At 35.4% G+C, this 26,520-nt stretch overlaps 1 protein-coding gene across 1 annotated transcript in view; it reads left to right on the top strand.

Annotated features, from left to right (window-relative positions):
• Window positions 1-26,520, top strand: part of ACSS3 (acyl-CoA synthetase short chain family member 3) — a 153,632-nt gene that overhangs the window by 79,172 nt on the left and 47,940 nt on the right. The window contains exon 8 of the mRNA XM_019455239.2: window positions 12,690-12,841. Within this exon, the coding sequence (XP_019310784.2) occupies window positions 12,690-12,841 (152 nt within the window). The remainder of the gene's footprint in view (window positions 1-12,689; window positions 12,842-26,520) is intronic.

The raw sequence follows: 26,520 nt of genomic DNA, 5'->3' as shown, positions 1-26,520 counted from the left end.
CATCTCTCCTAAGTTCCTTATGTTTTCCCTCCTGGCTTGTGTCCCAGATACAGTTTCCTATTAGTTTATAGGCCCCTTTAATTCGCTTATTTGCCCCTGTCTGCTCTTTGAGAGGGAAGAGATCATCTTAACATTTACATACCATTAATTCTCAGCTACTAGACTTTAAAAAAATAATAATCGTACTTTAATGTATATGTTTCATATATATTCAGTCACTTATAGCATAAGTATTATTTCTATTGAATTTTTTTGCAGTGACAGTTGAGTAATACACAAAACCTGGAAAGTGTGTGTAATAGGTGTCCTTAGCCTTGCTCTCTGCATGTATTTGGTTCCTACTAAATATTTGTTAAATAAATGCCTGAGTGAAGATATCAGTAAAAAAATAACTTGAGTTGTAAGTAAAGACCTGTCCCTCTGAGGGAGGAAAAGTAATTCTAATTATCTTTACCAGAGAATTTCATGAACAAATTAAATAAATAAGGTAATAGGTTACATTTTTAATAAGCAAAGATTTATTATTATTCATTGAACTGGACATATTTAATGTTTATTTATTTTTGAGAGAGGGAGAGAGAGTGTGAGTGGGGGAGGGGAAGAGAGAGAGTGAGACACAGAATCTGAAGCAGGCTCCAGGCTCTGAGCTGTCAGCACAGAGCCTGATGCAGGGGTCGAACTCACAGACCATGAGATCATGACCTGAGCCGAAGTCAGACACTTAACTGACTGAGCCACCCAGGCACCCCTGAACTAGGCATATTTAAAGTGTACAATTTGGGAGGCCAGATTGGACTGCAAACCAATTCTGAGTAACTCAGACCTTATTTTTGAGATGAAGAAAATAAACAGTGCTTTTCAGAAACTTACTTTATTAATGGAGCACTGATTCCCACAGACTTGCTCCAACAACAGATAGACAAAGACATATTTGGTACAGCAGTTTTGTCAAAGAGGAGAAATTAAACAAACATTGCTTTAATATAGGAACTTTAATGTACAAACAACTTTAGCAACCTGGTATGTGTGTGCAGGCACATGTCTCTATTGGTAAGTGATGGTTATACTCAGATATGCTTTCTGGTTTCTGTCTTCTATTTTGTATCTGTCCCCTTTTTCAAAAAGCCTATCATCTGCAGAATCAAAACCCAACATTTCTTCTCAAGGTCTAAGAAATCTGCTCAGACCCCTTTTCTCCTCATCTCTCTTTGGGTACTAATGTACAAATGTATATCTTGTACATAAATTTCAATTACAATAATGCTGTGAAACCCAGGCTTCTGTAATGGCGGCAGTGTGGCTAAGCAAGAAAACTTTACTCAACAGACATCTATCTCCCCATTATAGTCCTTTATGATACTTTTTATTTCTGAAGCATCTGTTACATTGTCTGCTGTTTCTGATTTTATTTATTTTGAGTCTTCTCTCTCCCTAGTAGTCCAGCTAAAGGTTTATTGATTTTATCTTTTCCAACAACTCTTAGTTTTTATTTTTTCTATTGTTTTTTATTCTCTATTTGAAGTATTTCTACTCTAGTCTTTATTATTTCCTTGTTTCTGCTAACTTCCATCTTAGCTGTTCTTTAGATCCTTGAGATGTAAAGTTAGTTTGAGATCTTTCTCTCGCTTTTTTAATGTCAGGGTTTGTTGCTATAAACTTGCCTCTTAGTGTCACTTCTTTTGTTGCATCCCATAAGTTTTGCTATGTTGTGTTTTCATTTTCATTTGTCTCAAGATACTTTTAAAATTCTCTTTTGAGGGGCGCCTGGGTGGCTCAGTCGGTTAAGCGTCAGACTTCGGCTCAGGTCATGATCTCACAGTCTGCAGGTTCGAGCCCCACGTCGGGCTCTGTGCTGACAGCTCAGAGGCTGGAGCCTGCTTCTGATTCTGTGTCTCCCTCTCTCTCTGCCCCTCTCCTGCTCATGCTCTGTCTCTCTCTGTGGCAAAAATAAATAAAAACATTAAGAAAAAATTTAAAATTCTCTTTTGATTTCTCTATTGACCCAATTGCTGTTCAAGAGTGTGTTGTTTCCACATATTTGTGAATGTCACTGTTTTCTTACTATTGATTTCTAGAGTACAAAGTTTCAGTTATTTAAGAGGAATAAGTTCTGGAGATCTAATGTATAGCGACACGACTATAGTTTAAAATACAATATTGTATTTTGCTAAGAGGGTGGATTGCAAGTGTTCTCACCGCCCCCTCCCACAAGAAAGTGTATACATGTATCAAAACACCAAGTTGCACATTTTAAATACATACAATTTTTATGTGTCATTATACCTCAGTAAATCTGAGAAAGATTATATAAAACTATGTGTACATAAAAATATACCAAAATATACTAAAATAGGCTTTGCCTTAAAAAAAAAAAGAAAGTAGCATACTGTTGTTGGCTAAATTACCTAGAATGGAATGCTAGATATTGGTCTCCTTAACTTTAGCTTGGCATTAAGTCATAAACTAGTTAGTATGCTTGATCTTGATATGGCAGTTCTCATTTTTATGTAATAACTGTATCCTTGGAAGTCCTCAAGGAAGGAAAGCTTGCTCTCATTTTACGTTTGTTTGCATTTCACAAACTCTACACTTCATAACAGCAAGCCATTTCAATAAACTCTTATGCATGCTGACTAAATTAACCAGGACCAATGGCTGTCTGTTAATTCAACAATTAGCTTTGAAGATATATCCTATATTCCTCCTTCTCAGACAATAAATTAGTTAGAGGAGGTAGAGGATTTATTTAAGATTCTGAATTGTAGTCTAGGAGCATGGTTACTGGACTGGAAATACGAACACCTGTGTTATTTATCTTGCTGTCCTTTTATCTACCTATATGACGTTAGGCAAATTAATTCAACCTCTTGGGGAATCTGTTTCTTCATCATTGAAACTAGAGGATTGACACATGGTCTCCCCATTCTGCACTTCCGTGAATCTTCTCCAAATCAATTTTTTTTCTAGAATAAGTATATTATTTGGTAACATGTTTTAAATTTTAATTCTGGAATTCATTTCAATTTTTTCCCTAGAGAATGATACTGACTCTTCAAATGTATTACTGAAGATTTCATTCTAAATTAGTGAAATTAAAAAAAACATTTTTTAAATGTTTATATATTTTTGAGAGAGAGACAGAGTGTGAGTGGGGTGGGGGCAGAAAGAGAGGGAGACACAGAATTTGAAGCAGGCTCCAGGCTCCAAGCTCTCAGCACAGAGCCTGATGCGGGGCTCGAACTCATGAACCATGAGATCATGACCTGGGCCGAAGTCGGATGCTTAACCGACTGAGCCACCCAGGTGCCCCCCAAAATTTTAATGTTTGAGAGGCAGCATAACAGTTAAGACTTCCATTGTAAGATTCCTGAAACTTCCATGTATTATTTGTTTGGCCTCAGATAAGTTGCTTAACTGCTCTCAGACTCAGTTTTCTCATCTATAAATGTCAATATTAATATTACTTTTCAAAAACATAACAGTATTTTTCTCATATATCATTAAATTGGTTAATCCATGAAAAGCCCTTAGAAAGGTTGCCGGGCTATAATAGTAGAAAAAATGCTGGATATTATAAGCTACTGTCATTATCCAAACATGTGAATCTATTCTTTGCCAGAATAAAATTCTACGATACAAACACCAACCGTTCATTCCCATGCAATCCAGTCATTGTAATGCTTGAATATTCGGGTGCTCCACAATTCTTCCTTCAAAGTCTATGCTCCTAACTCTGTCTGCAGCAGTCATCAGAGCACTAAAGGCAGCTCCCTTTGGAGCCCATTAACTTTCTTCTAAGAGCCAGGCAGAGGAATCAGCACACAAGGATGTGTTGATTCTGCTAGTACTGATTTTGAAGAATGAGTAGCATATATGGAAAATAATCCAGTGATCTGTCCCCTCAAGGATCTGTCCTTTCAGAGTTGAACCAGGAGTGAAAGAAGAGTAGCCTTGATGCCTTTCATCTGTGAATAAACCAGTACATTTAATGGCTCACCATTATCCAAACATGTATAATCTTTCTCTTCTATTTTTTGGTGGGCTTTATCATTGCTGGTTTATAAGCTGTATGTATCTTTTTTTTTAATTTTTTTTTAACGTTTATTTATCTTTGAGACAGAGAGAGACAGCATGAACAGGGGAGGGGCAGAGGGAGAGGGAGACACAGAATCCGAAACAGGCTCCAGGCTGCGAGCTGTCAGCCCAGAGCCCGACGCGGGGCTTGAACTCACGGACCGCGAGATCGTGACCTGAGCCGAAGTTGGCCGCCCAACCGACCAAGCCACCCAGGCGCCCCTAAGATATATGTATCTTTAAAGAATTCAGAATATTCAGCTTGATAATTTCTTACTGAGTGCTCTTTTCCTGAATTCATAGGAAGAAGGAAGAGTTTAGATACTATCTATTCTTTCTTCATAGAATGATTAGTGTGAAAATGAGCTCTACACTTTCCTTTATTTGCATGGGAATCAGATAAGATAATGTATATGAAATTAGTTTGAAAGCTGCAAAGAAATATCACAATATGTATGTGTATAGTAAAATATGACCACACATATATTTTACACATAATTATTATTACTTTATATACATGGATCAAAACTTGTAGCCATTTTCCTATGTGAAATCTCATGTTTGAGAGTATTGAGGATACTACTTTAAATATTTTAAAATTATTTTTGTATTTAACATTCGTTAGATCATCCACAGTGCACCTTCAATGCACATGTCACCTACTTCTGTACTGCACTGGGCCTATAATCTCCATGAAGACATCCTATGATGTATGTTCCACACGTGGACCTTCTGAATTCTTATCTCCTTCAAGGCTTCATTTTAAACATGTAATTGCTTGCATGTGTAGAGTTACCTTCTTTTTGCAAAAATTTTGCATTTTACGTGTTAACCTGTTTTCTCTAATTTGATTATCAGTTGTTTTCGGGACAGAGATTTGCTTCCTCCAAGCACAGGGATACGTTGCTTCCTTTTATGACTAGTAGCCGTGATGTTGTTAACTAGTACCCTCAAAGGCACTCATCAGAGTCGTCCTACCACCTTATCAAATGGAAAATGATTTCCTTCTTTCTTCTTTTTTAATCTAGTATAACAGCAATGTATTTTTATGTATGTATCAAATGAGAAAAATGATGACACAGTTATTACTCTAATTCAGGCTGTATAATTTGATCTTCTCAATTGGAAAAGATTGCAAAGCTGATGCTAGCATCTTTTAGATTTCTCACATGGCTAGTTGTTCAAAGATACTTATTCCGGAGTTTATTTTTCTCTCTGTGTGCCTGTGTTTTATGTTGAAATAAGGAAGTGCAGCTATTGTCATGACTCCATCAACAATATTTATTAGTGCTTGTTGTGAGCTCAGTATCTTCTAGGGGTTGAGAGGGAAACAGAATAAGTATCATACACACTCCTTGCTCTGAACACACTGACACTATATTAAAAAAAAAAAAGTAAGATTAATGTAAAGGACAGAAAGCAAACAAACCAAGACACTACCTAAGAAATTTCTTACACAGTGTAGAAAATATAAAACTTTTTTCCAGAAATTACATTGAGCCATTGCCTATGGTAAATAGTCTACATTTCATTTTTGTACTTCTTTTGATGCAGTTTTGTGATGATAGAACTAAATAAGGATCAAAGAAATTAAATAAGTTGCCTTAGGTTACATACCTTGTAAAATGGCAGCTCGCATTCCCACCAGGCTCAAAATCTGTCTACTGGTCTCTTAAGGGAAGTTTAGGATTAAAGTAGATAGGGAAAGCTTTGTGGATAAAACACTGCCAGTAATAATAATAGCTACTGTTGATCGGGTGTTGCCTGATAAGAACTCTACTAAGCGCTTTATGTACATAGCCTTAACTATTTCTATCCATACATCTATAGGATAAATATTTTGAGTCCCTATTTATAGCTCTAGAAACCAAGGATCAGAGACATTAAATAATTTTACCAGTGGCACATGAGTGACAGAACTGGGATTTGAAACAGGGTTCTCTGGCTCCAAAGACAGTGCCCTTTGGCCATAATTTAGAGATGAACAATTGGGAAATTACTGAATAATACCAGCTAGTGACCAGAACCGGGGTATCAGTGATCTTTAAAGGCAAAGGCAGGATATTAGGGTGTCAGGTGGATATTGTAAGATTGAGCTCAATAAGTTGAAAATAACTCTGATGTTTTCAGCTAAGATAGCCAATGTGATGGTGGTTGCCAACTGAGCTGCCATAGTAGGAGTTACAGCTATTGTGGAGCAGGAAAGAGTATTTTTAGTTTTGGTAATGTTGATTTTAAACCTACGACGCAGACATTTGTATGATATTGGGAAACTCAGGAAAATTTTCAGAATTAGAGACACAGAAGAGTTAATAATTCAAGTTCCTAAAGTGATTAAAATACTCAGAGGTAAAGATTAAGAAAGGGAAGCTATATAAACTGAGAATGAAAAATTAGGCAGTGGGAGGACCAGAACACCGGTATACTGAGGTGGAAGGGAGGTTTTCCAGAAGGTGGGGGATCATCGGTGCCAACTGCTTCAGAAAAAGGTCTGCTAGGACAATAGATGAAGAGAGTTTTTGGAATTAGGGTTTTATTAGTCACCCTTATGACAGCACTTCCGTAGGAAGGTTTGTGTGTTTGTTTTGTTTTTAAACATGGGGGGAATGTGAGAATGTTTGAAGGTTATCTTAGGCAAATTATTGGATGGTATGGAGTAGCTGGGGTTTGTACGACCTCAGGTTGAACTGCAGTGTATGTATGGAATAGCCACACTTCCCTTCCTGGGCAGAAATCTGTTAGCGTAATAAAAGCAAGAAGCCATTTAATTTCTCTGCTTATAGCAAAGTCTAACTACTCACTATGAGTAAAGAAAACCTTAATTTGTCCCTCTTCTACAGATAGTAGTGATCGCTCATCAGCATGGAGGAATTCAGAGGCGAAAGCAGTCCTGTTAGAAGCCATGAGCTACCAGCTATCCTAGTGATAAATGCTCTTAGTGACTGCTGAGAGTGGTAAATATGTCAGAGTCCCTAATTAGGTCAGCACTGGGTCTGCAGAATTACCAATTCCAGTGCTCTGCTTCATTTACTTGGCATTAATACTTTCAGAAGTAAGCATCTTTTTAGTGGGACAGATGGACTCTTATGACTGGGGTGGAAGCAATGGCTTATTCATTGGAGGGTAGCCTCATCACAAGGTCCCAGATGGTTAACTCTCTCAGAGATGTGGGAGAAGGCAGGAGAAGAACCGAACCAGAGGGTAGATCTATTTTTTTTTAATTTCAGCTTTATTGAGGTATAATGAACAAAATTGTAGGATATTTAAAGTATATATCATGGCATCTTCAATTTCTCTCATCTGTTTTATGGTTTCCAGTTTTATGGTTTTAGGCTTTTATGCTTTTATGGTTTTGGTGCCATTGTAAATGGGATTGTTTTCTTTGTTTCTCTTTCTGCTACTTTGTTATTAGTGTATAGAAATGCCATCTATTTCTAGTTATTACTTATGTATCCTACAACTTTACTGAATTCATTTATTACTACTAGTAGTTTTTTGGTGGAGTGTGTATAAGTATGGATAGTATCATGTCATCTGCAAATAGTAACAGTATAACTCCTCCTTACCAATATGGATGCCAAGCTGTTCCTCAGAGCTAGACAGAAAATCTTTGAAGAGATTCTTGTGTTGGGGAGGCTCTCATAGGCCTAGAAACCTTTTGGTTATGGACTCCTTTTCAGGATCTGATCATATTGACTAATCTCCCTAGGAAAACAAACATATACACATTAAAAAAAATCAGAACAGTTATAAACTTCCCTGAAGTCTGGTCAGAAACCCTTCATCAAAAGATTAAGACATAATCATTTCAAGCAGTGATACAACAAAACAAAACCCTGAAACTAAAACTTAGCTTTCAGAAGTATCTGGGCAACACAGGAGCTGCTGGCCTGGGGCTATTCTTTCCATCTTTGGAAAAAGGGTAAGTGTATTCAGGGTGTGACAGCCTATAAATCTTAATATGTATGTACAATCTGGAATCTAGTTTATAGAACAAGACAAAGGATGAAGCAATTCTCCCCAATAACGGGGAAAAAAACCAGCAAAGGCTAATCTTAAGTTCTAGGCTCATCCCCTAAGGGAACCAGACAGGTGGGTACTGGATAATGTCCTAGCCTCAGGTAATGCCTCATATATAAGGACTATGCGTTGGTTCTCAACCCTGGCTGTAGATTAGAATTACTTAGGGGACACGTGAAACAATGTGGCCAAATTTGTGGCCAAATTAAGGCCAATTAGATCAGAACCTCTGGGAGTGGGGAACAGACACTGGTACCTTTCAAAAGCATCCCAAGCAATTCTCATGTACATTTAGGGTTGACAATCAGTGGGTTAGAGTAAAATTAGCCGGTGATATGGATAAGATAAAGGAGAGCTAGGTGGCAGCATATCCCTACAGGTGAGGCCCATGGAATTATGGGAAATCTCTAGCAAACAATCAGCCAAGTCAGTTGATATAAATTCTTAGTTATCAGATTGTATTTATAAGTAAGTTTTTACTCCTTAAAAAGGAATCTGCTATAGTAACACAAAATCGTAGATCTGAAGGTTTTAAGGCATAGTGCAGTTATCCCATATGGCTTTAAAACAGCGGTAATGTTTTCAAAATTGGAAAAAGATAATGTGAGCTATTGAGAGAGGGACTTTGGGGAAGAAAAAGCCCATTTTTTAAAAGCTTGTACACTCATTTGGTTTATATTTCAAAACCCACAAAAGGGTAAAGAGTGCAAATCTCACTGTCCCCCGTTCCCAGCTGTTCAATTTCTTTGACTTGGAAGCAATCTTATGTGTATAATGGTTCGTTATTGTATAAGCAATGCCCCCTCCTTCATTTTCATACAGATGGCATTGTAGAAATGATATGTGCACTATTCTGCATTTTACCTTTCTTTCACTAAATATTATATCCTGGAGAACTGCTTATGTTTTAATAAGTCTCCAGTTTAGATGTTGCATGCCCAAACTTTCATCTCTTGGTAAAGGCCCAAGGCATATAGTAGGAATTCAACACATGCTATTGCCAGTTTCATCACGCTTCCAAAATAAACAAGCCAACACTGCTACACCTGTCTGCTGAAATTAAATTCAGGACTCTTCTAAAAGGGATGTCGCTGTCTTCGCCTTAGAACCGCAGTGCAAACATGCCTTTGGTGATATTCTCAGAAGCGGCGTTCAAAAAGGTACCAGGTGTGTTTCTAATCCAGCCACAAAAGGAGGCAAAGACTACAGTTGACTCAAAAATTTGTATGTCAAAGTCTGAGAAACTGCACGTAGCCCTGACACCAAGCTTTGGATAAACCGAAATCAGAGGATCAATAAAACAAATATTATTTTGCTCAAAGATCTAGGTCTAGTGTTTAAGCTCATCTTCGTTTTGTTAAGTTGCTGTCTTTCACTACTTTCCTGTGCTGAAACTTAACCTCAGTAGGGATTATGTGAAAAGTTGAGATATCACCTGGTTTTCTAGCTCAGGGTCTATCATTTATGGTTCCTTAAAACTAACACAATGAATCATAAGTGGTAGAAATTTGTACGTGCAATTTAATCTTAAGGTATTTATCTGCTTGGATTCTATGCTTTGTACCATCACTAACCGCATTATAAATATTAGCAGTTAGTGTTTTATAAATCTCTGATGGTAAAAATTCACGATTATAATAGCTGAAAGCTTAGAATCTCTGCTTCACCGTTGTAGGGATCGCTTTCTGCTTTCGTGTTCTGGGTGGCAGTAAACACTTTACCCCTTAGTTTGGGGGAAGGAAATAAAAGCAAAGGGTAAATTACATCAATGGATTTGAGTTTTGAAGAGTTTTTAAGTTATTGTTACCTTTTAGCTGCATTACTGTTTTTGGTGTATATGTTGTTTGTTAAAAATCCCCATAATCTTGGGATCTTCCTACTTTTCAATTGTTTGGGATGTTGCTTCTCCCTGAATATGCAAGTTCTAGAATCAGGGTCCTTTTCTCTAGGTAACTCAGAGTGGTTAGCATGTTATTGATTAAATTTACAAAGTACTGTAAAGGGATTATATTGCCTGTGTGTGCATGCACGTGTGTGTATTTACACAAGCTTGTGTATGTGCAGGAGGCCAGGGGAGAAGAGTTTTCCATAAAACGACTAAGCTATTGAGTCACTTAATTCTAAAATAGTAAAACATATCATAACATTGAATGATCCTGTGAGAATAGAAAATAAAATGGAAAAATCTGAACCTTTCTGAGCTCAGCTAACTTACAAAGGAATATGGTGAGATTTTATACATCACTTCCTTTAGTATTTTAATAGTAATGCTACGTTATCATGATTTTTATTCTCAATAAATAGAATACTGATGGAAATTTATTTGGTGCAGGTCAGAATTGCAGCAGCAATTATATTATTTATAAAAATATGGTACAGTTTTTAACTAATATTTCTAATGTTTAAGCTGTCATTATCATTAGACATAATTAATTGAAGGCATTGTAAAATACATGAAAGTCATTATGGTATAGTATTTTGTTATGACACTAATATCACCCTTTTGTGGGTATATTGTCTTTGTCCCATGACACTGGAATTGTAATGAAATTCAACTTCAATTGGCTATAAAATATCTTCCTTCATTAGAGGTCAAACTACTGTAAAATATTATCTCAATGCTTTTATCGAGGAAATATTGGAAAAGTGATTTATTCTTATTTAGTGGGCAAGAAAATGGCAACATCGATAGGGAAAGTCAATTGCACATGATCAGTTAATAAATAATTTTTATGTGGATGAGATCAGATTTCCAAGGTCACAATCTAGTACACCAGGGACTGATCAGTGCCTAAGACAGATCGAAAAAGTAAAAGTCAAATGTTTACCTCACTTGCTTCAAAAGAATAACTTTTTGATTCATTTTAGACTGATGTGCTCAAGGCTTCAAAATGTGTGAGTCAAGTTATGTACATGAGTTGCCAAATTGTATCTGGCAGCTTTCCATACTGTGTCAACCTCATGACCTGTATGAGGTGGTAATGGAATAAACCGAAATGAAAAGTTTGGGATAGTTGTGATAATAAAAGTGAATTTCTAGTTACAATAAATACTGTCTTTGGTATTAAAAGACCAAGAGAAAAAGCAACATAATATAAGAAAGGGGTTATATTTTTCCAAAAGAAAATAAAATTGCATTTAAAGAATATTAAGGGTAACCATTAAAAAGAGGAAAGTACAAACTAAATAACGCCCTATCAAAGATCCAGTCAGAAGTAGATACTGAATCTAAATTACTAGACAGCTATGATTGGCCTCTTATTATCATCCACTCATTTATTATTCTGTGTTTGAGGAGAGCGCTAAGTTTGCTACTAGCAACTTCTTTCCTCTTTTTACCTCATCAGTGTTTCCCAAGTGTGTTCTCTAGAATATAAGATCTATGAGATGTTCATATAGGGGATGTGGGCAGAGAAGTTTAGGAAATATTACATATAGTAACTCTCTTTAGGGAATTCCTGATGTTCTTTAACATCTAATTTTCCAAGAAATGGTCCAAAATAAGAAACCTGCTTTCCTTTTTCTATCCCAACCCCTTCTAAAAGGATTTGATTGTGAAATATTACATATAGTAATTCCTCTTTTGGGAATTCTTGATTTTCTTTAACACTTTTAAATCTTCAAGTGATGGTCCAAAGTAAGAAACCTATTTTCTTTTTCTTACCCAACACCTCCCAAAATGATTTAATTGTGAAATATATATTACATACCTATAATACATATTTTTTCATATAACATATATTAACATTCCAGGCACCTTGCCTTGGAATCAAAGGAAAAACTAGCAGTGAAGAGAATGGATTGAGGAATGAGGGGATATGGCTGGGCCAACATAGATTTTATGTAACAGAATTTTTGCAGAATCACTGATTTATGCTATGCGCATTTTCCACTTTGCGGAAACATCAGTAATAAAAATGCTTTGTGTCCCTTTGATTACGTATTCTATAATAATTGTTAGATTTTTATTTACAGAGTTTCCACTGAATATGTGAAATGTCATTTGGAAGCTATGGAAAGCATACATCTGGAGATATCTTACTGAATTTTTAAGTCATAGAAGTTGCTTTCCTTGGAGTGAGGCATTTAATTGAAAAGGTTATTATGCAGAAATTACTGTGATTCCATATTTTTCTCTGTTCTCAAAAATTTAGAGAATTGTTATTGTCACTTTTAGAAGTGATTATGAAAAAAAAAAGTGTCAAAGTTAGAAATTCGTAGCAACCATATTTCTCCTTTAGTCCTACCACACAAAACAATGTCTTGAATTTCTTGGAAAACAGAAGGCTGTTTTATGTTATTAATTTGAATGTGATATATATGCCCTATCCTTTATCGTTCAAAACTTGAGAAAGGAAAACAGTGCGATTTGAAAAGCTTTTAGGATGATGTAAGGGAGCAAATGGCCTCTCTGAAGCCTGGGCGTGCGTTTGTTTTTTTCATGTATTTACTGTAGAGTATGGGGACATTTTAAAACTCAGATCTGTCGAGAACCCCATTTTATTAACATTGCTGTGTTAAGTGTATAAGCATTGAACTGTCAGTGAAGTAGGAGACATTTTACCCGGTGACATTTTAAATGAATCTCATCGCAGGGAAAGCCTGTGGGAACACCAGATGCTGGCGCTTATTTCCGTGTGCTCGCGGAGCATGGAGTAGCTGCCTTGTTTACAGCGCCGACTGCAATTAGAGCCATCCGTCAACAGGACCCTGGGGCAGCCTTGGGGAAGCGGTACTCTCTGACAAGGTGAACTTGGGATGCGCGGGGCAAATTACATTAAAAACTGCCATCAGAATGAATAACTGAACATTATACATTTTTTTGGCACTGCGATACCTCGATGGAAAGAGCCAAAATATTCTGCATGTTATTAAGAATGACTGTTCTAAACATAGCTTTGAATTAGTTAGAATGTTAACTATAACCGGGAATATTTTTAATACCGTATTGTGTTTATTTCAGTTCAGATCTTACCAAAATATTTCTCTTTTTTTAAACTGTTTTTCTTGTATTTCCCTTAAAGTAAAATGCAGACCATGACTTAACATGCATTTGTACATGTATAATAGCATCTAACGATCCTTTGAAAATAGAATAATAGTGTAAATAGAGGGAAAATATTATTCGATTTCATATGTACAGATAAAACGCGAAAATTATAGTCCAAATTACTGTTGTTGAAAGAGTGAAGGAAATTATTTTTCTGTTGTTTTATAATAGTATGCTCTGAATAGTTTAAATATTTTTTGTTGGTTTATTGACATCCATTTTAGTTTAATGATATGTATATTCAAAGATAATTATAGCAATTTGTATCTGCAAGGCAGTTTCCAACATCAATTCTTATTGAACCTCTTTGAAATTGGTCACTGCTATCATAAACTAAAAGAAGGATTTTGTAATTTCTTCAAGCCAGAAAAAACGGGTTTGAATTATTGTTTCGAAATTTTTAAGTTAAGCACCAAATGTTATGAATTGTATGTTGTTATAACCCAAAGAAGGAGTTAAAGTAGATATCATACACTGCAGGTGTAAGGAAGAAGCTCTCAGTTTGGGCAGTCAGTGACTTTGTTTTTCATTCTTGTCCTATTTTTTTTTTTATTTTATGAAAACTCAGGTCTGGATTTACATAAAATTGCACCTGTAATCTAAACAATATACTCATTAAAATAAAAGTGTTCATAAAATGAACCTTCCATTGTAATATTTCCACTCACCCTCTATTTGTTCCTTCATTTACTACATTTCAATTTTGTTCCCTCCATTGCAGCCAAAAGGATAGAAAAGTAGATTTTGGTATTAACATCATAGGCTGTGTATAGTCTCTATGTCTTAGACAGTTTCAGGGAGTTTTGAAGAAACAGTGATTGTGGTATCTTGCACTGTGTCTTTACTAACAAATGCATTCTGATTGCAGGGGGTGAAGTTGTGTATCCTGGAAGCTAAGGTCTCTCATTTGCTAAACCATCTTCTTTTCGCGTTTGTACATGAGTTTTGAAGGTTATCCATTACTGTGAAGGCGGGAACCTTTTCCAATTTTCCTGATATATACAATATTGAACAGCACCAAATGCCTTTTTTCAAACTAATACTAATATGGCATATGAGATCTTAGTGTAAGGAAAATTGCAATAAGTCCCCCCTTGATGATGCCCTTCTGTCTTTAGGCACCTATGTTATTCGGGATGGTGTGCACGTAGGTTTTAATAGATGTTTAATGATGCAGACTGTGAAAACACCCTCAATTATTCAAATTACTATTAATAAATTCAAACATTTACTGATTACCAACTACGTGCCAGGTATAAGCAGTTTAAGTTTCTCTCATTCAGTCACCACAATAAGGAAGAATTGTAATTATCCTCATTTTACGAATGAGTAATATTAGGACCAGAAAGTTTAAGAAACCATTAGAAAGAAATTAACTCAGGCAATCTGACAAGGGCCCACATTCTTTTTTTTTTTTTTTTTTTTAATGTTTACTTTTGAGAGAAAGAGAGAGAATGAGCAGGGGAGGGGCAGAAAGAGAGAGGGAGACACAAAATCTGAAGCAGGATCCATGCTCTGAGCTGTCAGCACAGAGCCCGACATGGGGCTCGAACCCACAGACTGTGAGATCATGTTCTGAGCTGAAGTCGGACACCTCACCGACGGAGCCACCGAGTCAATTCAGATAATACCTTCACTGAACTTTAATGGATCCTCCCTTGTGAACTAAGGAACTGTTAGAAACAGAAGGGACGTCAAAAATCTAACTCTCTGATTTTAAAAACAGGGAAACCGAAGTCCAAAAAAGTTAAGTTTGGGTTAGAGACAGAATAAAGACCAGGACTCAAGTCTTTTCACACAACTGTATCTTTAATTTTTTTATTTATGTTTAAGACTTTTCATACTTATTTACCGCACTGACACTCACTAGGTATTATGACTGCAGGCTCATGATATATCTGCAGAACTTAGCCTCTCTCTTCTCTTACAGGACATTCCAAATGATGCAATTGTATTTTTAAAATGTATTACAAATCTCATTAAATATTGTTTTAAAGTAAATTTGGGGGAGGGGGCTAGGTGGCTCAGTTGGTTAAGCTTCTGACTTTGGCTCAGGTCATTGTCTCTAGGTTTGTGAGTTTGAGCCCCACACTGGGCTGTTTGCGGTCAGCACAGAGCCTACTTTGGATCCTCTGTCCCCCTGTCTCTGCCCCTCCCCTGCTCACACACACACACACTCTCTCTCTCTCAAAAATAAATGAACGTTTTTTTTAAAAACAAGTAAATTTGGAGGGGTGCCTGGGTGGCTGGGGTTGGTTGAGTGTCTGATTGATATCAGCTCAGGTCATGATCTCACAGTTTGTGGCCTCAAGCCCCACATCAGCCTCAGTGGAGCCTGCTTGGGATTCTCTTTCTGTCTCTCTGTCTCTCTCTCTCTTTCTCTCTTGCTTGCTCACCTTCTGCCCCTCCCCCTCTCTAAATAAATAAATATTTAAAAAATCAACACATAAAATAAATGTGGAGATCTGCCAGAAATTTTCACTCCCAAAGCAAATTTCAAAAGATGTTCTGAAACAGGGTACTAAGCAGAACTATAAATTCATTTTATCATAGACGAGTAGAAGTTAGAAAAACAGATTAGAAGTCATCTAGGATAGTTACCTCATTTCACAATTGAGAAAACTTTGTCACAAAGAGGTGAAGGTGAAATAATGTTCCCAGAATTGCAAAGCTCCCTGCAGCAAAGCTGTGACTAGGCAGTGCAGTGTCATATAGTTAAGATTCTTACTCTGGAGTTAGACTCACTGAGCTTAAGTCTACCATGTACTGGTTGTATGACCTCAACAATGTTACATAGCGTCTCTGTTCTTTTTGTTGTTGATTTGTTTTCTTTTTGCCCTCCTTCCCTTCTCTCCTCCTCTCTTCTCCCTCCCTTCTCCCCCCGCTCCTCCTTCCAGAATATAAATATAGTAATAGCACAAGAATATAATAAAATAAAAGCTATATGATCCATGCAAAGCACTTGGAACAGTTCTTAACCTAGACTGTCATAGCTATTTTTATTGTCTGCTTTCTAATTTACTGCTCTTTTTCATCATGTCATGTTGATTTATTTTCCCACGTTCTTCTCCTAGTTCAATCTTAATAAAGTTAGAAAAAATTCAGTTCTGGTACTTCCATTCAAGGTATCACAGTACCTCATGCTCCGATGCAGCCCTTTTTCCCCCCAATTGCACTGTAATGAGAGATAATACACAAAAAAAGCAGAGCATCAGAGATGAGCTCAGAATTAAAGTAAACATATCTGCGGATCAGAAATGGAACAGATTTGCAAAGTAGTAAGCATGGCTGAAGCCAGAGGCTTGCTAGGTGTAAGAGCAGGCATGGACATCATAGTAGAAACCCGGTATTCTGCAGCTTTGATTGTGGAGTCAGAGCCAGCTCAGTGCTTGAACTTGCAGTGCAGTGTTACTCTTCACTCGTGAAAGGAGATTGATAATGATGGTTAGAGGTTGTTTTCTGGGACTAGGACTTATAGTGAGCTTTGGTACAGAGGTCGGAATGAAACAGAGAATAGCCCAGCAAATGTAGACTGAACTAAACTGCCCACCTGCTGTCCTAGAATTGGATCTATGATATCCTGAGTATCACTGTGTATTAAGAATTCTGGACCATCATTGTGGCATCGGATCGCTGGGGGATAGCTACATCACCCACAAACTTATTGAACAGAGAAGGCGAACACAGGAGAGGGAGCAAGAGATAAAAATAACAACAAAGAATCTCTTTTTCTTCTACTTAAGATACGAGTATAGAAGCAGGGATCAACAAACAAGACTAATAAAATTGAATAACGGATCACATTGCTATGGAAACCTGATTTATAGAGGAGGTGGTTTAACAAACGAGTGGAAGAAGGATAGACCCTTAGATAAATTGGTGCTGGAACAGCTGGCTGTATATGTAGAAAAAAATGAGTTCCCTACCATATACGATACACAAAAATACATTTCAGCTGGATTCAAGGCTCTAAAATTGTAAAGCAAAGACTTAATACTTTCAGAAGAAAATGGAAAAATCTTTTAATATATTTTTAGTAGGGAATAACCTTTTAAAGTGTAAACCACAAATCATTAAGGAAAATATTGATGAAATTTACTACATTAAAATGAAAAATCGCCCACTAAAAGAATAAACAAAGTTAAATGATGAATGATTCACTCAGAGAAGATATTTGCAGCATGTATAACCATTAAGCAATTAGTGTAGAGGATATAAAGAGCTTCTACAAATCAATAAGAAAACACACCATCCAATAGACGAATGGGCAAAGGATATGGACAGTCAGTTCATGGAGAAGACAAGAGTAGTCCAAAACATTAAAAGATCTTTAATCTCACTAAGAAACAGAGAAATGGCATTTTATTCCCATCACATAGACAAAAGTTAAAATACCTAACAATGATACTTGCTTGCAAGGATATAAAGCAGCAGAACTGTTTTTACACTACTATGGAGAGAATAAAGTGGAAATATCTAGTAATAGATATTTATGCACTCAAGATGTCCCATGATCAAGCTTTATTAATATGGAGGGATGAGAATGAGAAACTCTCAACAATGTGAACAATAAACCATGCATTTGAAGGTTTCTAGCAGGTTTGTTTCAAAACAAAACAAAATATAAGTAAGTACATGTGTAGCAAAAACATAGTAGAAAATAGATTATGTATTGTGGTGTATTAATTCAACAGGATATTCAGAAGTGGAAATTGACCAGAACTTCAGTATTAGCATGGATAAATCTCAAACGCATAATGCTGAGTTTAAAAAGCAAGTGAAAACTGATTATTTTTCTCTTACACATAGCAAGAGAAATTTGAAAAATTATGAAAAACCATATTGTCTTGTTTAGGGATACACAATAGGCAAAAAAGAAATTAATGCAGGAAATGAAAACCTCTGAGTAATGCTAGTTACTGAGACTAGGTGGCTAGTGGGATGGTGAAGAGAACTATGAGTTAAGTAGGGTTTGGGGAGAATTCAATACTATTTTATTTTCTAAGTGAAATAAATATGGCAGAATGATAAAACTGAGAATTATCCCATAACTGGGCAGTATGTACATAATAAGTCCATTATATTATCATCTACTCTTGTCCTGTTTCTCAAGGAAGTTAAAAATCTCATAACAAAAAATTCTTCCCATTTTCTTTATGTGCTCATTTGACATGAAATCTCTGAACCACTTTGGTAAATCGAGGATGTCATACTATAGGTGTGCCTTCATAGTAGGAGAGGTGGGCGAGGGTATGTATGTGTACATGCTTTGCACCTCTCTTCATTTGGTCTAACAGAGCTGGCAGCGCCTAAACAAATAACTTTCCTACTTCAGTGACAACGACTATTAAAATTTAAACAAATGAGAAAACCTCAGAGTTATCAGTCCTTTTTTAAAAGCTTTCAGAGATCTCCTACATTTGACTCACTGCTCCAAATATGTGGTCTTCCGAATCTCAGAATGACAGTGACCATATGTTGCCTGTCTTTGGGTTGGTGGTGGATTGCTGATGAGCCATCCAAATATCCAGCTTGCATTGTTGAATCTTTTAAAAAACTTAGTTGCCAGTTATCACCATGGTAGTTGAATCAGAAAGTAAATAATTTAAAGCCATTATGTGAAGAAGTAAAAATTTATTTATTTATTTATTTATTTATTTATTTATTTATTTATTTATTTATTATTTTAGAGAGAGAGTGTGTGTGAGTGGGGAAGAAGGACAGAGAGAGAGAGAGAGAGAGAGAGAGAGAGAGAGAGAGACTCTTAAGCATTCTCCGTGTACACCACAGAGCCCCAACACAGGGCTCGATCCCATGACCCTGGGATCAAGTCATGAACCTAAATCAAGAGTTGGACACTTAACTGACTGAGCCACCCAGGCACCCCAAGAAGTAAAATCTTAATAATTTATACAACATAGAAAAATATTACATCTCTTGTTTATTGTATTTTAAAGCTTACTGCTTTTTCATATTTCATCAGCCATTTGAAGATTCTGTTTTGTGAAATGTTTATCCAAATCTTTGGCACATTTCAGTTTTCTTTTTCTTGTTGATTTGTGGGACTTTTCATATACTTTTAATTCAGTTTTTTTTTTACTGACTATATGTATTACAAATAATCTTTACCTTGTGATTTGAATTTCTCTCACTATCTTAGCGGTGACTTTTGATGAAGAGATGTGCCTTTTCATCAATATTTTTTCTCTATGGCTAGTGCTTTTTAAAATCCTATTTAATACATGTTACTTATTTGAAGATCAGAAGTTATTCTTCTATGTTATTTTTTTTTTGATAGAGAGAGAGAGAGAGAGAGAGAGAGAATGAATGAGCGCATATGGGGGAGGGACAGAGAGGGAGAAAGAAAATTTCAAGCAGGCTCCAAGCCCAGTGTGGGGCTCCATCTCATGAACAAGAGATCTTTTTTTAAAATTTTTTTTATTTCAAAATAATTGTAATTCACAGGAGATTTCAAAGATAGTACAAGGAGGGCCTATGTACCCTTCACCAAGTTTCTCCCATGGCTTCATCTTCCATAACTGTAGTACAATACCAAATTAGGACATTTACATTGATAAAATATGCGTGTATAGTTCGGTGAACGTAAGATCTTGACCTGAGCCAAAATCAAGAGTTGGACGCCATGCAGGTACCCCTCTTCTATATCATTTTCTAGAACCCTTAACTGACAGCCATGCAGGTACCCCTCTTCTATATCATTTTCTAGAAACTTTATTGTTTTACCTTTCACATAATCTTACTGGTTTGATTTTTGTGTATGGCATGAAGTAAGGGGTCAAACTTGTTTTTTTTTTTCCTTATATGTATCCAATTAATCAAGTTCCGTTTATTTAAATGGCCATACTTTCCCATGGCTCTGCATACCACTTTTGTCATAGAAGTGTTCATAAGTCCTTTCTGTTTCTTGCTTTAATTCTGTTTCATTGATTGGCCTATTTGCCTATATTTGTGCTACTCTCACAGTGTCTTTGTCCTTATAGATTTATAACAGGTCTTGATATCTAGTAGTGGTAGTAGTAACAGCAGTACATCACCTTTTTCTTTGCTCTTTAATCTGCTCCATTGTATTTCCATACAGATTTTAGTATCAGCCTGTTTACACACACACACACACACACACACACACACACACACACACACAGATAGAACTGCTAGAATTTTGTTTGGGATTATTTTGAATTTATAGATTTCTATGTTAAAAACTGGCAAGTTAATATTGAGACTTCTAGTTCATAATTATAGTATATCTCTTAATTTATTAAGGTTATTTTAATTTATCGCATTAATGCTGTGTTGTTTATTGAATGAAAGACATCTTAGATTTGTTTCAAGAAATTTTCCTTTTTTATTTTTTCCATTGAAGTATAATTAACACACAGTGTTATATTCGTTTCAGGTGTACAATAGAATGATTCAACAATTCTATGTATTTCTCAGTGCTCATCATGATAAGTGTACTCTTGATCCTCTTTATTTCACCCATCCTCCCATAAATTATGGATTCAATTTCATTTCATTCAAATTGCTTCTTAAATTTGTAACTTGATAGCTTTCATTATTTTTAGAAACTCTTTTATCCATTATCTCTTCAAATATTGCTTCTATCTATTTTCCCTTCTTAGGCATTGATACTTTAATGGCATTTGTTAGAACGTTTTACCCTATTACCCATATCTCATAAACTCTATGTTTTTTCTCCTTTATTCTTTTCAGTTGCAGATTGGTTATTTTCTCTTAACTTACATTTTGGGTTTTCAATCTTGTTTTCAGTTGTATATAAACTTTCTTTAGATCTAAACTTCTCTAAGTTTGTACTTTTGTGTTTTTAGTTCAGAGATATTTATTTGATGCTTTATTATAATTTCTAGTTCTTTGATAATTTATACAAATATTTCATGGACATATTCAGAGTTATTGCGAAGTCTATGTCTAATAACAAGACTATCTGTGAATCTTTGTGATTTTTTTTCGATGACTCTATTTTGCATGTTGGTCACATGGCCTTCTATCTTAATGATCATCATATGTTAAAAATTATATAGCTACTTGGACACTCTGGAGTTGTTAAGGTCCTACAAAGTAATTCTTATTTTGGCAGGCTGTTAACATAAGGGAAGATCACTTTGATCCAGTTCGGGTTTTAGCTGATTTGCAGCTGTACTTCAGTATTTAAGAAGGCACGTTTCTTTCCAGTTTATCTCTATTGTTAGGATGTAAATCTTCAGGCATTCCAATGGAAACTTGAGTGTTTTACAACCCTCTACTCCTTCTTTTCCATTATGAGTCTTGAGTTCCAGGTTGGTTTGTTCCCCCCTCCCCCCCAAGAAATTGTGGTGGCAGGAATTGCTGTTCATTTTCTAAGCCTCTCAGTCACAGTTTTTGTTCAGTTTCTCAGCCCCTAGTTGCTTGGGCAGATAGTCCAAAGGGGGAAAAACGGCATGTCAGTGTAAGACGTTTCTATACATTTTTTTCCTTGGGATGTTAATGCTTCCAGTGCTGATTGTCTTTGTAGTTCTCTGATACCTGAAAGAGATGTTTCTATTTTACATTCTGTTTAGCTTTTCTGGTTGTGCTTGAGAGAGAGCCTGGTGGACAAAATGCTAGTAGGTCCTTGACAGAGTGACAAATGCATGTGTAATACTAACACTAGTGTCTGTAACATTTTGAAACTGAATTCTAGAGGGGAGCAACTGGAAGAAAATAGCATGAAGAAAAAATGGAGATAACCTCAGGGACACTGGTGGCAAAAGTAATGATATTCTGTAGACTAGAAGTTGACGAGGCATTGCTGAAATGATCTATTTTTATTTAACTTCTTTTGGCACAAGTGAAGAGTACTTTTCACTTGTTTGGTAGTTTATGGAGCTTGAAAGAAATATTCACTTTAGTTTTCTTCTGTTCTTAATTTATTACCTGAACATTCTTCATCAGAATTTATCTTTAGCTTTTATCCATTTTTGGGCAGCTTCCTTTTTATTTTGGACTAAAATTAATTTGACAATATTATTGTTTTTCTCTTTCTCTTGGCTTAATTTTCAGCTTCATTTGAGTGTTGAATTGTACTCCATTTTACACAGAATTGGGGAAAAGTAGACAGGTTTCATTCCCATTAATTCTATCCCCCTACTGGTTTTTTCTACTCTAGATATTGTATGTTATAATTTTGTTTAAGTTTTTGGTAGTATATGCTTGGAAGTAAATTCATCTTTCCCTGTGTTACTATCATCAGAATATTACCCGTATATTTATTAGTCTATCAAAATCTATGGCAGCACTATACAATAAAACTGAGCTCTGCAATATGGTGGATAGAAGTTGCATGTGACTATTGAACTCTTGACAAGAGGATAATCCTATCATGACATTGATACATTTTTTTTAAATTTTAACTAATTTAAAATTTAAATAGCCACATGTAGCTTAGAGCTTCCATATTATACAGTGTAGTTATAGCGTAGATAGAAGACCTATGTAATTAACTTAGGTAAATTTGGATTCCAGAGAATCCAAGTTACTACAAGAGTGGCTAATATTAATGTTTATAAAATGCATTTTCAAGGAAAAATTGTTTAAATATTTTCATTTTGAGGTATTTGTCTTTTCATATTATCAATAAAATATTTGCAAGGTCATTAATGAGAAGTTTATTAAGTGATGTTACTATTCTTTTTTATTATAAGCCACAAAATGTCCTTTAAAAAATAAGACTGACCTGAGGCATGAGTTTATCTTTAAATTATCTTACAATTTATCTTTATAATTATAGATATATACTGTTTTTTTTCTTTCACTAATCATCTTGGTTATAGAAATATCATATCACATTGAATGGTTTTATTTACTATGAGGAATTGAGAGTTAATAATATATATATTAAATAAGCTTTTTAAAATTTTTTTTTAATGTTTATTTATTTTTGAGAAAGAGAGAGAGAACATGAATGGGGGAGGGGCAGAGAGAGAGAGACACACAGAATCTGAAGAAGGCTCCAGACTCTGAGCTGTCAACACAGAGCCTGATGCGGGGCTCGAACTCCTGAACCATGAGATCATGACCTGGGCCAAAGCCGGATGCTCAACTGACTGAGCCACCCAGGCGCTCCATTAAATAAGCTTTTTTTAAGTTTATTTTTTGAGAGAGAGAGAAAGAGAGAGAGAGAGAGAGAGAGAATGAGAGGGGAGGGGCAGAGAGAGAAGGAATCCTAAGCAAGCTCTGTGCTCTCAGCAAAGAGCCCAACGTGGGGCTTGGTGTGGGGCTTGATCCCACAACCCTGAAATCATGACCTGAGCCAAAATCAAAAGTCAGATGCTTAACTGACTGAGCCATCCAGGTGCTCCAGGAGTTAATAATATTTGATTAAGTATTTATTACAAGACTTAATTTTTTCATTAGTCATATTCTATTCGTAAATCTTTGTATACAGTATGTTAATGTTCAATAATGTTATACAATTAGGAGTCTGTAATTGACAAAAGTAATAACTTTGGGGCAGTTTGAGGAATTTTAATAAAAAAGTAGATTGATAGTTTTTAGTGTATTTAGGGAAAGGAATTAATCTATACTACTTTAACATTTTTCTAAATCACCAATCATCTTGCAATTTTTCCTCTGTTTTAGTAAATAATAAATGACTTTTTTGGAAATGGAAGAGACTGACATGCAGAAAAGCCAGATGTCACCTTTACTACTCATTATGGAATTTCATCTTTATATATGGCTTATTAGTGCCAGCATGAATATTGCTACCATAATGATAAAAATGTAATTAACTTCTAAGAAAAATGAGTGATAGAATTGTACTGCAAAACCACAATAATAAATACTAAGCTTTAAAATACATAATGTGGAAATTTGTCATCAGATAAAAACTCAATACTAGTTAATACTTTATCATTATAACCAATTAATTAGGTTAATTGTAATTTACTTGACTGGGGAAAAAAGCCAAAAAAATAAATTAAAACTTGCAAAAATGCTGGTGATATCAAGATGTCGGTTGCCCTTTAATTAGCCAAAAATTATTTTGTATTATGTGTTAATATTTTTAATTGACAATATTTTACCCCATGTTTTCAAAAATATATATAATTCTAGATCTGCAGTTTCACATATAAACTGAACACCTGACCATCTGAACAATCTAGAGCTCTTTGGAGTAATCTGTGACTTGATAGATGATGGAAATATGGCCTCTGATATCTGTAAAACACTTCCTTTTTATTGTTCTTTGCCTAAACTGTTGGGATCACCCAAACATATCATTTATAAATTTTAATACAAATGATCTATGTGCATAATGGTTGTAATCACAGACTTTTTCTAAAATATTAGGAATCTGTTTAAAGAAAATGTAATTAAAATAAGTTCACATTTTTGAGTCATAGGATTATCAACAATATGGGCCTTTATATTTAAATTTTTGTCTTGTTTTTACCTGGCATCTAAAAACACAAATGTATTGACTTCATTTTAAACTTTAAAACTTTACACTAATCTTGTTTTTAAATTTTTTTTAACGTTTATTTATTTTTGAGACAGAGAGAGACAGAGCATGAATGGGGGAGGGGCAGGGAGAGAGGGAGACACAGAATCGGAAGCAGGCTCCAGGCTCTGAGCCATCAGCCCAGAGCCCGACGCGGGGCTCGAACTCACGGACCGCCAGATGGTGACCTGAGCTGAAGTCGGACGCTTAACCGACTGAGCCACCCAGGCACCCCTATTCTTTTTTTTTAATATTTTAACCTAGTTTTAATAATTTAATGTTTTAGTATTTGTTTTATTGTGCTATATCTGTTTTGCCAGATGAGGTCATATTTGGTGTCCACATTTTAATGTTAAGCATGTTATAATGAATATACATTTAATTATCTAAATTTTATCTCAGGTCACAAACATACATATATATATTATGTAAATATATATATATATATGTATATATATACACAATATATGTATACATAATATATATAATATATATTATGTATATATATACACAATATATGTATACATAATATATATAGTCAGAAAGTCTAATTTATTCTTTTCTAGTCTCTGTCTCTTATTATTCTCCCTTTTTGCTTTCCTACTTTCATCCCTTTTCTCTGTTTCCCTTGAGTGCTCTTAAAGATTTAAATTATCACCTAGCAGCCTTGCATCTTGCACCTTGAGAGGTGACTCACCACAATGATTGATCCACATTATTTAAATGGTTTCTTAACAAAGACTAGTAATGGGTGATCTGACATTTGAAATTACATCTCTCTGTCTTTATATTATTTTTCCTGATATCTTTCTCCATCACGATTATTCCTACTTTGCTTCCCTATTTCTCACACCTGCTCTAGATTTGCCAGACAGCAATTTTAGCGTGACTTGCCACCCGTTATTTCTGTACTACACCCAGTTTGTGTTGTCTCCACTTGGCCTCCTAGACCTACTAATTGAATCAGTGAAAGAAAGCCAAGTGGCTGCTCTTCACTTCTTTTGCTTTTATGTTATTCATTAAAAATTTCCTAAAATAGCCAGAAATTTTCTCTCTTCAAGTCACTTGATATTTGTGGGGATATTTGTGTAACAATATATTTGTGTAACAAATATTGTAGGGATATTTGTGTAACAAAACAGCATGCTTCCTCTTTTACTTAGAAGAATGAGTCAAGCTGACATAAGTTTTACCTATACCCCACCTCTCTACTTCATCTTCCTGAGCTTCTAGAAACGTTCAAGGACCTAAAAGTCCTAGATATTCCTTTATGGGTATTGATGTCATGAAGATAAATGCTCTTAAGGAGCTCACGGTCCACTGTGGGAAATAGACAAGAAACAAATAAGTATAAAATGATGTATATGCTTATAACCAAGAGGGGAAATGTATATTGTTGGAGCATAGGTGTGGGAGTATCTGCATCTCCATGAATCTTCATGAGATGATAAGGGAACTGTAAGAAATCTCCTGTGGCTACTATTATATTGTTTAGAATGGGTAGGCAGGTTTTTATTTATTTGATTGATTTTTACTTTGATGACAATGAATTAACTCTTCATACATACATTTTTTTTGATAGACCATGGAAACATTGAGAATAAAAGAAAAACAATCATTCTTTTAATGAACCACCAAAAGTGTCAACCCAATTCCATTTATCTATTTCATCCTTTCTATTCTGTGGCATAGTGCTCTCTTTAATAACCTTGCATTCCTTTTGATAAGAGTCTTTTTGACCAGAAAGGTCACAATGGTATTTACTTTTAAATAACCTGTTTTTCCTATGTATGTCCTTGGAATAGGGTAAATATGTATTTGAAATCAGAGTAATTTTTATCAAAGGAACTCACCAAAGTGAACAAGCACATCA

The sequence above is a fragment of the Panthera pardus genome, unplaced genomic scaffold (assembly GCF_024362965.1).
Source record: "Panthera pardus isolate Hobbes unplaced genomic scaffold, ASM2436296v1 HiC_scaffold_6, whole genome shotgun sequence".
NCBI lineage: Eukaryota > Metazoa > Chordata > Mammalia > Carnivora > Felidae > Panthera > Panthera pardus.
Note: the sequence above shows the minus strand (reverse complement) of the source record. Positions and strands in the feature narration are given on the sequence as shown.